The sequence below is a fragment of the Tachypleus tridentatus genome, chromosome 6, assembly GCF_004210375.1.
Source record: "Tachypleus tridentatus isolate NWPU-2018 chromosome 6, ASM421037v1, whole genome shotgun sequence".
Taxonomy (NCBI): Eukaryota; Metazoa; Arthropoda; class Merostomata; order Xiphosura; family Limulidae; genus Tachypleus; species Tachypleus tridentatus.
In genome coordinates this window covers 54,836,714-54,853,177 of record NC_134830.1, presented here as the reverse complement: position 1 = coordinate 54,853,177, position 16,464 = coordinate 54,836,714, and the positions used below count along the sequence as shown (strand labels likewise).

The 16,464-nt window shown below is 37.4% G+C and overlaps 1 protein-coding gene across 1 annotated transcript in view; it reads right to left on the bottom strand.

Annotated features, from left to right (window-relative positions):
• The window catches only part of LOC143252551 (receptor-type tyrosine-protein phosphatase N2-like), a 116,996-nt gene that overhangs the window by 51,648 nt on the left and 48,884 nt on the right, over positions 1-16,464 (bottom strand). The window contains exon 2 of the mRNA XM_076504883.1: positions 3,896-3,947. Within this exon, the coding sequence (XP_076360998.1) occupies positions 3,896-3,947 (52 nt within the window). The remainder of the gene's footprint in view (positions 1-3,895; positions 3,948-16,464) is intronic.

Here is a 16,464-nt window from a genome sequence, read left to right as displayed (position 1 = left end):
CTTGTAAATTCAGCGGCTTAGGGTTATCGCTTCAGCAGGCTCATTTCTCTTAGTAGTCGGGTTATGCGCTTTTCGTAACTCGTTCTTAGGTAAGTGTCTTGACAAATGTACGTTTCAATATATTTTGTTTGTGCGTTCTTGCAATACTTTTCTCACAGCATTCTGTGTTTTTCATTTTCAGATCCTGTTTTTTATCAACCATCGTTATGGCTGCTTTTAAAAGAAAAAAAGTGGACTCTGAGTGTCGTGCTTTCAATGAAGAATGGGGAGAAAAGTACTTCTTTGTGGAAACAAAAAACCAGAAAGTTACTTGTGTGATATGCACCGAAAGTGTTGCCGTTTTGAAAGAGTACAGTATTCGGCGTCACTATGAAACAAAACATCTATCAACATATTTGAAAGTTTCAGGAAAGTTCTGTTCTGAGAAATTTGAATCCATGAAACGTGTTTTTGAATCTCAAAATAATCTCTTCACGAGAATGTTTGCTGAAAATGAATCTGTCACTCGTACAAGTTACAAAATGGTGCATAGGATGGCAGAGCGAGGAAAACCTTTCACTGACAGCAACTTCATCAAAGAGTGTATGATGAGAGCAGCAAATGAGCTGTGTCCTGAAAAGCCGATTTCTTTGAAAGTATCAACCTTTCAGCAACTTCAGTTGTACGGAGAGCAGAAGAACTTGGAGAAAACATCGCATTACAGATACGTCAAAAAGCTAGAAACTTCCTATAGTATTCTCTGACACTGGATGAGTCCACTAATCTCTGGCGTACGTCACAACTTCTCGTGTTCATTCGTGTAGTTAATTTTCACAAGACTATAACCTTCAGTGGAATCAGCTTATAGGTGTAACAGTTGATGGAGAAAAAAACATGGATGGAGTAAAGAAGGGTCTGGTGGGGCTGATCAGGAAACAGTTGGAAGATCTTTAACTCCCAAGCGCTCTGTTCATACACTGCATCATACATCAGCAAGCACTCTGTGGAAAAAACTTAGATATTTCTTGCGAACTGAAACCAGTCATTTCTGCAGTGAACTTCATTCGGGGTCATGCACTTAATCATCGCCAGTTCAAGGCATTTCTTGAAGAAATTGATTCGGATTTCTATGACTTTCCTTATCACACGGCGGTAAGGTTACTCAGCTGCAGTAAAATCTTGTCTCGTTTTTATAAGCTGAGAAGAGAAATAGATATATTTTCATGGAGATATATAGAGCCGATCCACTTCTGTTGGATCCAACCTGGTTGTCAAAGTTGTCATTTTTGGTTGACATCACATCCCACATGAATGAATTGAACTTGAAACTTCAGGGGAAGAATAACCTTGTCTGTGATCTCTATAGAATCATCAAAGTACTTCGGAGAAAGCTGTCGTTGTTTGAAGCACATTTGGAAGGAGAAAACCTCTGTCATTTTCAGTGTTTCAATGAGTTTCATGCTGGAATCACAGAAGATGTCAACCTGGAGTTTCAGAAAAAGATTATTGATGATTTAAATAAGCATTTTTAGAGAGATTTTCGGATCTCGACAGAATCGAAAGTGACATTCTCCTTTTTCAGAATCCTTTTGATTGTGTCATTGATGACGTGCCAGTGGAACTTCAGCTGGAGGTCATCGATTTGCAATGAAATGATTTGTTGAAAGTAAAACACAGAGAGGAGCAACTTATTGAATTTTACAGCTGCATACCTGAAGATGATTTTCCAAAGCTGAAGCAGTTCGCATCTGGTATGGCATCAGTGTTTGGAACAACTTATGTTTGTGAACAAGCATTTTCAAAAATGAAGTATGTGAAGTCGGTACATCGATCAAGGTTGACTAATGAACATTTGAAAGCAATTCTAATCATTGGATGCAACAATTAAAAACCAAACATTGAAGATATTTTGAAAGCCATATGCTAATTTCGTAAATCTCACTAACTTTTTTGCTGCTTAGTGAAATTCAGATATGTACTCATTATGTGCGATGTGGCAATTGTTTTTGCTAATGTCACCTTCTTTGATAACCTTTTGGTAAATAAAAATGTTGGTTGTATTTCTGTTTGTTTCTTATTATATGTGTGTATTACATGCTACTCCCACATGGCTAATGTAGCATCCTAACTTAGTGTTAAGTCTTTTACAGAGCTTTCGTTCTAGCTTATGTGTATTGAACATAATGATCTTGCGGCACCCGCTTCCCATTCCCCAAGTAATCTGGCCCCCTGTGAAAAAGGTTTGGTGACCCCTGGTCTAGGCATTTATTTGCCAATTGCTATGCATTCATTATATAATTTCGTTACACAGAAACTGTAAACACTCATTGTAGTTTCCAGCAAATCGCCATGATAAGCTCCAGCTTTAACTACCATTGCGATCATCTAGTTAATAGACACAGTAAATCATCATGAACCTTATAAACTAGCTACAAGCAATGTTTATTATCATTACAATACATAAAGTTAGATAACATATAGAGTGATCATTTGCCTTTAGTTGAGCAATCAAGATAAATACAAAAGTGGAATTTTTAAAACCTGCAAATAGGGACAATAAAAAAGTAAAAAACACCAAGACAGAGATACTGTAGACATTATTTACCCAAACTACAACTCACGATTTTGACTTCACAATATGCAATTCTAGGTAACAACGTGAAGCCAAAATAAAAATTTGTAGTCTAAGACTATAATGTATACAGCATCTCTGTCTTTGTTTCTTTACATTTTATGATCCCTATCTGTTGGCTTCAAAAGGCCCGGCATGGCCAAGCGTGTTAAGGCGTGCGACTCGTAATCTGAGGGTCGCGAGTTCGCATCCCCGTCGCACCAAACATGCTCGCCCTTTCAGCCGTGGGGACGTTATAATGTAACGGTCAATCCCACTAATCGTTGGTAAAAGAGTAGCCCAAGAGTTGGCGGTGGGTGGTGATGACTAGCTGCCTTCCCTCTAGTCTTACACTGCTAAATTAGGGACGGCTAGCGCAGATAGCCATCGTGTAGCTTTGCGCGAAATTCCAAAACAAACAAACATGGGAATAGTTTTGGACGACTTCATCTGCCATTAAATATTAAAGATGTTTCGAAGTAAAACTTCGGTTTGCTTAATTATTTGTGGAAATAAAGTTTTAAAACGGAAAACAATTGTAAACTCGTTACTCGACAAATATTTGTACATCTTCAAAGTCCATAGTTATCCACTGAGGTCGCTGTTAAAAGTAACTTTTAAAACGTCATAAAATCAGAAGATTTTATTGGTTGATTACAACCACAGTTTTAGTTCCTTTATGTATCAAAATAATAATTTGTGTTCTCAAAGAAATTAATAGGTTAAATAAATACTTTAGCCAACCTCTTCGTGATTCTTTATAAGGGTCGCGGGTTCGCATCCGAGTAGCGCTAAACATGCTCGCCCTCCCAGCCGTGGGGGCGTTATAATGTGACGGTCAATCCCACTTTTCGTTGGTAAAAGAGTAGCCCAAGAGTTGGCGGTGGATGGTGATGACTAGCTGCCTTCCCTCTAGTCTTACACTGCTAAATTAGGGACGGCTAGCACAGATAGCCCTCGAGTAGCTTTGTGCGAAAATTCAAAACAAACAAACAAACAAACAAAAAAAGATTCTTTATACTCCGTGAACATCTAAAACAAACACGGAAACCAACGGATAAAACTTCCCATTCTATAGGTGTGTTTGCTTGAAATTAAGTACAAATCTACACAGTGGGATACCTGTGCTCTGCCCACCACGGGCATCGAAAACCGGTTTCTAGCGTTGCAAAACATTCCGCTGTGTCACTAGGGGGGATATCTTTAAGGAATATCACATATACTTTTTTAAGATTTACAACCGAATCACTGAAAAAAATTCGTTCTATGCATAGTTTTATTATCAGAGGTTTTCGTATAACTTACCATCATAACAAAATTCTTCTTTTTTCACAAACCAGACGGCTGAAGAAGCAACCTGGAACAAACAAAACAAAGTTAAAAGGTGTTGAAATCCACCCGAACGTATTGTTCTATGACGTGTTATTTTTTCCTGCACAAATCTTTAGAAAGTAAATTGCTTTCAATGAATTCATAATTACTTTCAGTAAATCGTGGTAGCTATATGAAAATCAATATAAATTTATACATAAAAAATTATAATTTATAGCATTTTCAACACGCTTCTATTCATGATGGCGTGTAATATACATCACAAACAAATGTATTTTACCCCAGTAAAAGGAAAGTTTAAATTAATCTATCAAGTTAAACTACTTCATAAACTTTATAAAAGTTAATTGTGTTACACTTTGGTTTATCTCTACCCCCCAACTTCAAAAGTAATTGTTGAGCGTCTGAGTTATGCTAAAATATTGCTTGTTTGTTTATAGCCCGCAAAGCTACACGAGGACTATCTGCACCAGCTGTCTTTAATTTACCAGCTAAGTGTCCATTTATAACGACCCCACGGTTGAAAGGGCGAGCATGTTTGACGTGACGAGGATTCGAACCCGCTGCCCTCAGTTTACGAGTCAAGCGCAATAACCACCTGGCCATGCCCGGGCTCATGGAGGAATGAAAACGGTGAAAAGGTTCATTCCTGCTAAAATGATATTTGGAGTTGGTTTCTATCGAGGACTCAGACAAGGTTAAAAATCATTAAAGGTTGTCAGTAAATCAATGTCAAAGTTATCTACAGTTTTTCTCTAATCTAGTGGTCCGGCATGGTTAGGTGGTTATGGCACTCGACTCGTAATTTGAAGGTCGCGGATTTGAATCCCACCAAACATACTCGTCCTTTCATCCGTGGGGGCGTTATAATGGTACAGTCAATCCCACTATTCGTTGGTAGCCAAAGTGTTTGTGGTGACCGCTAGATGCGTTCCCTCTAGTTTACAACTGCAAAATTAGGAACGACTAGCGCAGATAAGAGTCGTGTAGCTTTGCGCGTAATTCACAACAAACCAAAAACCTTTAGTCGTTAGAAAACTAAGATATGTTGAAGACAAGTTCTCAGTTAAATTAGGCTTACGTCAAACTTTTAAAAAATTACAATAGCATCTCAAAATAAAACAATGAATTAGAAAATACATTGAACCAATGGCTTAGTGTCGTCTACAAAAATATGCTACTCTCTAGATTCTAGATTTATATACAAAAACTATTTACAGCAATGTCTAAAACTGTCTACAACAAGGATTGAATTGTTTTTTAAGTTTCTACACTAACGCTTCACAGCAAATAATGTTTTAATAATCTTAATATCTGGAAATACAACAACAGATATTATAATACAAAATATGGATACAAACGAAAACGTTTTTCAACTATTACAACTATAAATTGGATTCACTCCCTATACTGGCGTCAATTAATTTGAAAGGTGTCTACAATGATAAACTAGACTCTCACTCTCTACAAAAACATATAAATACGAAATATGTCTGCAACAGTAAATTGGATTCACAGCCTCTACAATACAAATTTAACGTACATCACTATATACTGACTCAAATCCACATACCGAAACGTCGGTATTATGACTCAGCGATAAACGCGAAAATATCCAAATTGCAAAGATTAAAGTATTTTCTTAATCGAATGAAATGTTCTTTAGAAACACTGTTTGAACATAATTTTAATTTTTTTTATTTTTTGCACCATTTACTTTACAATGGGGTATTTAGAATGAAATCAATGCTTGTTATACCAATTACTCCATGGTGGGCAGAGTACAGATAATCCATTGTGTAGCTTTGTTCTTTATTACAAGCAAACAGAATCAAACAGCCAAGGGCCCAGTGGCTCAACGGCAAATCTGTGTGCTTACAACACTACAAATCAGGGTTTGATCCCCGTGGTGGACACTATAGAAATATCCCATTGTGTACCTATGCGCATAACAATAACTGTTCAACCGATATTTAATTATAAATAATCTCCACTATCATCAACTTAAGCATTAATTTCTACAACATAAACTTAATTGCCATCTTACTTAACTAATTATCTCCACAAATAATGTTTGCAATATGAATCTGAACCACACATTTATACATTAGAGAGAAACGTGTCATGAAGCTTTTACACTGTCTGTATATACATGGAACATGATACAGAGTACTAACAGTGTTTAAAGTTAACTAAGAACATGATACAGAGTACTAACAATGTTTGTATGTGACTTAGAACATGACACAAAGTAATGACAATGTTTGTATGTAACAAGGAACATGGTACAACGAAATAACAGTGTTTGTATGTAACTAAGAACAGTGTTTGTACGTGACTAGGGACATGATACAAGGTAATAACAATGTTTGTATATAACTAGTAACATGATACAGAGTAACAGCGTTGTTTGTATGTAACTAGTAACATTATACAGAGTGACAACGTTGTTTGTATGTAACTAGGAACATCATACAAAGTAATAACAGTGTTTGTATGGAACTAGGGACATGATACAAAATACTAACAATGCTTGTATGTAGCAGTTATCACATCGTATTTTATAAATAATGTTGGTGTGGTGTTTGTCAGTGTAGTTTTTACAGAGTATAGACCTTAGTTTTATGCCTGGTCTTTGAATAAATGTGGCATTAGCTGGAATGTCATATTTTGTTACTAGTTTTTGCCAAATGTTGGTTATTTTTCTGATGATCTCAGGAATATACGGTATGCAGCAGTATATGGTTTCGTGATTTTTTAAATCGTGGAATATATTTACATTTGTTAGTTGATTTTGCTTTTTGTCTAGATGTGTGCGTATAATGTTTTTCGACGGTTTGTGGAGGAAGCTTATTGATGTTGATGAAGTATTGTTTTATTTTGTCTAATTCGTCGTTAATTTTATCTGGTGAGCATAGTTTTATGGCTGTGTATTTGGTTTCTTAGTATGTTGAGTTTTTGTTTAGTTTCATGTGCTGAGTTCCAAGGAATGTATAGTCAAGTGTCGGTGATTTTTCGGTGAATTTCTGTTTTAAATTGTGTATCGGTTCTTGTAATTTTGAGGTTAAGAAATTATATTTGATTGCTTTCTGTTCACATGTGAAGTTAATGTTGGGGTGTATAGCGTTAATGTGATTGAAAAAATTAAGTGTGTATTCTGTACATATGAATCCCGCAATCGTGTCGTCTACATATCTGTACCAATATAATGGTGGATGTAATGCTGTGTTAATTGCTTGTGTTTCAACTTGTGTCATAAAAATATTGGCTAGAACTGGTGACACTAGATTGCCCATGCTTAGGCCATTTGTCTGTACATAATAGTGGTTGTTGAACATGAAGTTTGTCTTCGTCGTGGTGAATTCTATGAGGGTTTCTAATTGGTTGTATGTAAATAGGAACATGATAAAGAGTAATAACAGTGTATCCATGCAACTAGGAACGTAATACACTGCAATAACAGTGTATCTATGCAACTAGGAACATGATTCAGTGTAATATCAGTACTTGTATGTAACTAGGAATATGTTACAGAGTAATAATAGTCTTTGTATGTGACTAACAACATGATACAGAGTACTAACAATGTTTGTATGTAACTAGGAATATGATACAAAGTACTAACAGTGTCTTTATGTAACTAGGAACATGTTACAGAGTAATAACAGTATTTGTATTTGACTAAGAACATGATACAGAGTACGAACAATGTTGGTATGTAACTAGGAATATGATACAAAGTAATAACAGTGCCTCTGTGTAACAAGAAACATGTTACAGAGAGGTTACAGTGTTTACATATGACTGGAAACGTGTTTCAGTGATAACAATGTTTGTATGTAACTTGGAATATGATATAAAGTACTAACAGTGTCTTTATGTAACTAGGAACATGTTACAGAGTAATAACAGTGTTTGTATTTGACTAAGAACATGATACAGAGTACGAACAATGTTGGTATGTAACTAGGAATATGATACAAAGTAATAACAGTGCCTCTGTGTAACAAGAAACATGTTACAGAGAGGTTACAGTGTTTATATGTGACTGGAAACGTGTTTCAGTGATAACAGTGTTTGTATGTAAGTAGGAATACACAGTAATAAGTCTTTCATTGTGACAAGAAACATAATACAGTTGGTTGGTTGGTTGATTTGTTGTTTTATGGCACAAAGCAGCTAGGCTATCTGCTGCATAACAGTGTTTGTATGCAGATTGTTTACAAGAGACATCTGGTAAAAAGTTAAAATTAAAGTAAATTAAGTAAAATTCATAAAAGGAAAATAAGGTAAAACAAAGGTTTAAAAAAAACATAAATAGCATTAAAACCAATGTTTACATCTAGTCTACAGCGGTAAGAGAAAAACTACAGTAATACAAATTGTAAAGAACTTTCTGTAGCATAATTGTAATTATCATAACTCACCAGGAAGACTAACAGGTAAGTACAAAACCATCGTTAGTCATCTGAAGTTGGCCTTTCAAGTCCTGGTTCCGAGTTATTTGACGTTATGGCCATTTTCTAATTTCAAAACGAACTAGATGGACTTTTATTTTTAAAAGGGAATCACATTTAAAAAAAGGTCTAATGTATAAATTAAAAAAATTAAATCACATTAAAAAGATTAATGGCCTTTAAAAAACTGAAAACGTTTGTAACGTGAACAGTGTCACCATCGCCAATAACACTGTCTAACGTTATAGATAAACCTTGGGACAGAACATGTTTAAAATGGTGCCGTCGTTTGAAGTCATAACGACGACAAGACAGTAAAATGTGGCTTATTGTGACCAGAGTGTTACACAGACTACACATTGGTGCATCAGTTCCAGATAAAAGAAAACGATGAGTTAAAAACTGTGACCAATTCGTAGTCTAGTTAGAACAACTTCCTCTTTCCGATTCTTACAGAAGTAAAACGGTCAAATTCCAATACAGGGTTTTATTTGGAAAAGCTTGTTTTCACGTTGCTCACTCCAAGTTGACTGCCAGTTGGCACAAAGCCAAGCCTTGAATACAGGATCATAGTCCATGTATGGAACAGGCACAGCAGTCATAGTGTCAGGGCAAATAAAATTAGCTGCGGTGTCGGCGAGCTCGTTCCAGCGAATACCAACGTAGCCCGGTATCCAAAAAAACTGGATAAAAGTAGATGTTAAAGAGAAACGGGCCAGTCGATTTTGAATATCGGCAAGAACAGGGTGTGAACTAATGTGAAGCGATTCCAGGGTCAGTAGAGAACTAAGCGAGTCAGTATAAATAGTGTAGTTTGAGTACTGCTCAGCTTCTACATGTTCTAGAGCAAGAAAAATGGCGTACAGTTCAGCAGTGAACACAGAAACTGTAGAGAGGATTCTGCACGCGACCATCAAACCACAACAAACCATGACAGAGCCCACACATTAACCTGAATTTAAACCATCTGTATAAATAGGAATGGAATGATGGTTCTAAAGATGTTCAGCAAATAATAGATGATAATTCCAGTCAGGAGTGTCTACTTTTCTTAGATGGCTTAAAGATAGGTCATATTTGGGGAGTGTAAAAAGCCTTCATGGGGTGGGCTGACCAGTGGATAGAGCAATATTATCCAAGGACAGACCCAATTCATCCAACTGCGTCTGGATACGAAGGCCAAAAGGACCAATGGAAGATGGTCTGTTCTGAAAAGGTATGGTCCACAGAGGAAGGAAAACACAACCACAGGTGGGATGCTTTGGTAAGGAACGAAGTTTCGAAGCGTATAGTAAAGACAGTTGCAGAAGGCGAAGGTGCAAAGAAGGTTCATGAGACTCTATGTATGAGTTCTGAACTGGGGAAGTTTGGAAAGTCCCAGTGCAGAGCCGAAGTCCTTGATGATGAATGGAATCCAGCATCTTTAAGGCCAAGGCCCTGGCAGAGTAGTAGACCAGTGATCCATAATCGAGTTTTGATCAAATAAGAGCACGATATATCTTTAGCACAGAACATCGATCCGCTCCTCAAGTGGTGGAAGAGAGGACTCGGAGGATGTTCAGTGCTGTTGTAATTTGACTCTTAGCTGCCTTATGTATGGAATAATGGTCAGTTTGCAGTCAAAGATAAGTCCCAAGAACTTTGTCTCAGGTACCACAGGCAGCACAACATCACCAATAAGGAGTTCAAGTTCAGGGTAAATACCCCGTTGGCGGCAAAAGTACATACAAACGGTTTTAGAAAGAGAGAAGATAAAGCTGTTTACTGTGGTCCACTTCAGTAAACGATTGAGGGTAGCCTGTAGCTTCCGCTCAATATACCTCATGTTCGACGACTGACATGAGATGTGAAAGTCGTCGACATAAAGCCCATTTGCAACAGTGAGAAGGAGTTGTTCAGTGATGGCATTGATTTTTATACTGAAAAGTGTGACACTCAAAACACAGCCCTGAGAGACTACAAGTTCCTGTAGAAATAGAATGGGAAGTGTCGAACCCATAGAAACTTGAAATCTCCTGTCCATTAAAAATTGTTTAATAAAAATGAGTAAACGGCCACTTAACACATATATACGGAGGTATCGCAAAATTCCATACCTCCATGTTGTATCATAACCCTACTAAATATCAATCAAAGAATATTGATATACGATGTTGTCGTTTGAAAAAGGCTTCTCTGATTGACGTTTCAAGTCAAATAAGGTAGTCCATGGTGGAGCGCTGTAGTCGGAATCAACACTGAGTGGGCGATATGAGGTTGTTTGATTTGAGAAACCAAACAAGAGGAGCATTAACCATCCTATCTAAGGTCTTACAGAGACAAATTGTCAAAGTAATCGGACGGTAGTTTGAAGGAATCTTGGGATCCTTCCCGTGCTTAGAGACAGGTAGGACAATAGCCTAGCGCCAGGCATCAGGAAAAACACTCTCCGGCCAGATCCGGTTAAAAACAATCAGAAGAATAACAAGAGACGCAGGAGAGAGATGGCACAGCATTTCATAGTGTACATCATCAGGTCCAAAGGATGAACTGCCAGACCGATGAAAGGCAAGTTTGAGTTCCACCAATGTAAAGGGACGATTATAGTCATAGAGACAATCAGCTGGATAGGAAAGAGGTGATCGTTCTGAACAAGTATTGGCGGCTAAGAAGGTGGAAGAAGAGGAAGAAATGCTAGATACCTGGCAAAAGCTTTCACCTAGAGTATCGGCAATGCTTCAGGTATCAGCTACTTCTTGGCCATCAGAGAAGAAGATCGAGAAGGAGACAGAATTATGTTGTCCACTGATCTTTCGAATCTTGTCCCATATGATTTTTAAACTGGTGGTAGAAGATATGTTGCTTGTGAACTTATTCCAAGATTCCTTCTGACGTTGACGTCTTACCCACTGAGCATGTGCACGGGTCTGATGGAAATCGATGCGGTGCAAGAATATGGGATACTTATGAAAAGTATCCCAGGCCCATTTTTTATCCTTCCGTCCATATGGAAGGCAGGATTCCACCACGAACATGGATATTGTGGAAAACTTGTCGAGGTTTTAGGAATACATTGAGCAGCTGCTTGTGTAATACAGTCTTCTATTGATGGTTTACAGACGATAGCAGGATCAAGTTCTGCGTGAGCAGTGAAAGAGGGCCAGTTTGCGTGATCTACCTTCCACCGACAGACACGGGTTGGGTGGCATCGACCACGGCCAGTCTCTCTCAAAATCATAGGAAAATGATCACTGCCTAGTGGATTACTGTCAACCCTCCATAAAAAGAGGGAGAATAATGAAGGGGAGCAAACTGAGAAATCAATAACAGTAAAGGACTGACTTGGTGCATGAAAATAAGTATAAGAACCAGTATTGAAAAGAGAAAGGTTATGATCTGAGAGCATATGTTCTACAGAACGACCACTCCTATCAATATCAGCACTTCCTCAAAGGGGATGATGTCCATTAAAATCCCCCAGGATTAAAAAGGGAGATAACAACTGTTCAATAAGAGCATTAAGGTCTGATCGATCATAGTTATCTCCAGATGGAAGGTTGAGAGAACAAACAGTGATAATATGACCCAAGGAAACACGGATGGCTACGACCTTCAAGGGTGTGTCGAGCGGCAAAGACAGGGTAGGCACATGCTGATAAACAAACAGTGCCACCCCTCCATGCACTTGTCAATCACACAGCCTGTCATTTCTGTACAAAGAAAACCGCCGAAAGGTGACTGTATCGATAGGTTTCAGAAATGTTTCCTGTAAGGAAAGACACACAGAATGGTAAGAAGCAATCAGTGTTTTGATGTCATCCAGATTAAAACGTAAACCTCAACAGTTCCATTGTATCAAGGTGGCCATTTTTATTTATGTGCAGGTGAACTGGACGGAGAACCATTCTGTTTACGACCACGTCTTTTTTTCTTTGCTGTCTTTATTCGAGGGGATCTATCGACCTCCATAGATCCTGCCCTGGGTCGATTGGATAGGTATTTGCTGTTGAAGGAGGATTCCAGTGACTGAGGACGTAAACGAATGATCGTTTTGAATCTTGGGGTGGAAGAAGAAGATGTATCCAGAACCAAAAGAAGTGGCTCTTAGGGTTTGCTGGAATGTATGTTAGGGATAGAGACGGGCGTTAATGTTAATTCATAAACTTTTTTGACTATGGAGGTCAAAAGATTTTTCATTTGGTTTAAGAATGATTCTTTTGAAGTCACAGAGACATCCGTTTGCACTCCCACCGTAGAAGTGAAATGAAGTGCAGCAGCATACATCTGAAGATGAAGTGGTGGGCAGCAACTTTCGAGTTTAGAGCAAGAACAAAAGTAGGACGGGTGAGAGCCATTTAACTTGACGCAATGAGTGTCCGTTTCACACTCATTGACGTCGTGGTCCTTGACACCACAACGAGCACACGTCAAGGATCCACGACATGACGTCTTTGAATAGGCGAACCTCTGACACTGGAAACATAGAAGAGGGTTTGGAATGTATAGTCATGCCCTGCAATTAAGATAACCTGCCTTGGTGGTTGCAGGTGCACGTGGTGATGTAAATGTCAGAAGGAGAACACTGGTCGGTATCGTAATTCCATCTTTGCAACTGAGATACGCCTCACTGCAGAAACTCCTTGGGTGGAGAAACCAGCAAGAATCTCTGACTCTGGGATGTTCTTCAAATCCCTCTCAACAATAAAATAACTCCTTGTGATGAATTCAAAGTAGCATAAGGTGTAACCTCAGTAGGTATATCCATATATAAGACAGAGCAAAGAATCACAGTTGTTGAAGTGTCACAACATAAGACAGAGCGGAGAATCACAGTTTCTGAAGTATCGCAACATAAGACAGAGCAGAGAATCACAGTTTCTGAAGTATCGCAACATAAGAAAGAGGAGAGAATCACAGTTTCTGAAGTATCACAACATAAGATGAAGCAGAGAATCACAGTTTCTGAAGTATCACAACATAAGATGGAGCAGAGAATCACAGTTTCAGAAGTATCACAACATAAGACAGAGCAGAGAATCACAGTTTCTAAAGTATCACAGCATAAGACAGAGCAGAGAATCACAGTTTCTGAAATATCACATGAGACAGAAAGTTACAGTGTCTGAAACATGATAGCAGGAGACAGAAAGTCAGTGTCTCAAACATGACAGCAGGAGACAGAAAGTCACTGTGTCTCAAACATGATAGCAGGAAACAGAAAATCGCAATGTCTCAAATATGACAGCAGGAGACAGAATGCCACGGTGTCTCAAAGATAACAGCAGGAGACAAAAAATCGCAATGTCTGAAACATGACGGCAGTAGACAAAAAATCGCAGTGTCTGAAACATGACTGCAAGAGACAAAACAGAACATACCCCAACCATAACGTATGAAAATCAAAAGAGAACATATAAGTGAACCATTACAATCCTTTAACTACACATAATAATATAACACGTTATATAAAAATATGGGTTATCTCTAAAAACAACAAAACATATGATAAAGTTATCCAATACCAACGTGAGAAACAACAATGTGCGTGTAAACACATTGTGTATCTGAATGAAAACGTGTCATATAACACTGTGTCAGTGATTGACAACATGACACACACTAAATATTCAGTCATAACAGTATTTTATCTAAGAAACTATGTTTCAAAGAATAACACAATAAAAAGAGTGTCAGTAATAATAATAACACGATAAACAGTGTCAGTAATAAGAATAACACGATAAACAGAGTGTCAGTAATAAGAATAACACGATAAATAATGTCAGTAATAAGAATAACACGATAAAAAGTGTCAGTAATAAGAATAACACGATAAACAGTGTGAGTAACAAGAATAACAGGATAAACAGTGTCAGTAATAAGAATAACACGATAAACGGTGTTAGTAATAAGAATAACATGACAGGGTGTCAGTAATAAGAATAACACGATAAACAGTGTCAGTAATAAAAATAACACGATAAACAGAGTGTCAGTAATACGAATAACACGATAAACAGTGTCAGTGATAACAGCTTCTGACACAACAATGTGTTTGAATAGCATCCAATCATCACTCTGGAACAGCTGTGCGAGATTCTGATGATATAAAGGAACTAATCAGTTTTCTAAACATATGAAAATAGAATATTTCAGTAGAAATAATTTGATTCTAGAGAATTAACACGGATTTTAAATAAACTATTAACTCAATTGCGTGGAAGTCTGTGAATGAAAAACGAAACAAACAGTTATATTCGTTTTGGATCTTGGGATTGTACAGTTGTTAACGTGTCTTGGCTGTCAATTCGGAATTCATGGCTTGTGTCCGGTTGCTGAAAAAACTTACTATGTACTTTAAGGCCTTTAGTACGTTATGAGAGTAACGGTCAAACGGTCTTGTATTTGGTCGTACAAGAGTAACCTAAAGAGAGGATTGTGAGCGCAGTTAGCTAGCTGTCTTGTCGTCAGTGTATTAGTTCATAATTTGAGGCAGCCAAGCACAGACGGCCTCATGTGAATGTGCGCAAACACCCACACACACAGTCTTCATTTACTTTCAGGTTTCTCCCCCGCTAGTAAAAAGGTAAGTCTACAGATTTACAACGTTAAAATCAGGAGTTCGATTCCCATCGGTGGACTCAGCAGATAGCCCGATATGGCTTTGCTATAAGAAAACACACACACTTTCAGGTTTTTTCGTTTTTTTTGTTATGTTTTGGTATTAAACACGAAGGTACAGAACAGGTCATATCTGTTGTGCTTACCGTGAGTATCGACTATTTATTTGTTTTTGAATTTCGCGCAAAGATACAAGAGGGCTACCTGCGCTAGCTATCCCTAATTTAGCAGTGTAAGACCAAAGAGAAAGCAGCTATTCATCACCACCCACTGCCAACTCTTGGGTTACTGTTTTACCAGTGAACAGTGAGATTGACCGTCGCATTGTAACGTTCCCACGACTGAAAGGTCGAGCATGTTTGGTGTGATATGGATTCGAGCTCGCGACTCTCAGAGTACAGGTCGAGCGCCTCAACCACCAGACTACGACGAGTCTCCGTGAATATCGAAATCCGAAGTTTTAGCGTCGTAAGCCTTCAAACATACCACTTAGTCTCCTTAGGGCACTTACAGATGTAAGCACCGTACGAAACGATTATAGAATATTTGGAACTTACAATGTTTTTGCTATAACACGAAAATTATTCTCAGAAAATAATGCCAATAAGACAACTGCTTTTAGCTTCGTGATTGGTCGAGTCTACCTACGATCGTAATTAAACATGCAAAAATAAATGTACATCTTCACAGTTCATGCATGATATTTCTCGTTAACCCAAAGTATTGTAATTTCAAAAATCAAAAACAGCGTGACACTGTGATGATGTATAATATGTATAATGATGTATGATGTATAATATGTATAATGATGTATGATGTATAACGTATAGTAATGGTGTAAAATAATGTATGATGTATAATATGTATAATGATGTATGATGTATAATATGTATAATGATGTATGATGTATAATATGTATAATGATGTATGATGTATAACGTATAGTAATGGTGTAAAATAATGTATGATGTATAATATGTATAATGATGTATGATGTATAACGTATAGTAATGGTGTAAAATAATGTATGATGTATAATAAAGATATAAAAATAAGGATGTTGATAACATTCTCAACTTCTCAAAAAAAATGTTATTTACAAAATTACCCTTCAAGTCCTGTCTAAGCCTAATATATAATTCTAGATATAACTGGTCTGAGAAATCATTCTATAAAAAAATATTATCGTAATTCATCTTTCTACATATGGTTCGTAAGCGTATTCCTATTATCCTGCAGTGGCTGACAAACAGACAAAAATGTTCGTTTTAAAACCCTACTCCTTCTCTGGCTGGCTGAAATATGATAGTATTTTCGATGTAACAAAGAAAGGAAGCTTTCTTTTCTTTATTTTTTTTCTTTTTTACTGCAATAAACTAGAAATATCCATGCAATATAGAAGAGTTTCGTGTATCACATAACGCACGCGCAAGCTAGCGTTCCTGGAAAGATATATTACACATTACACCTGACAACTGATGCCAC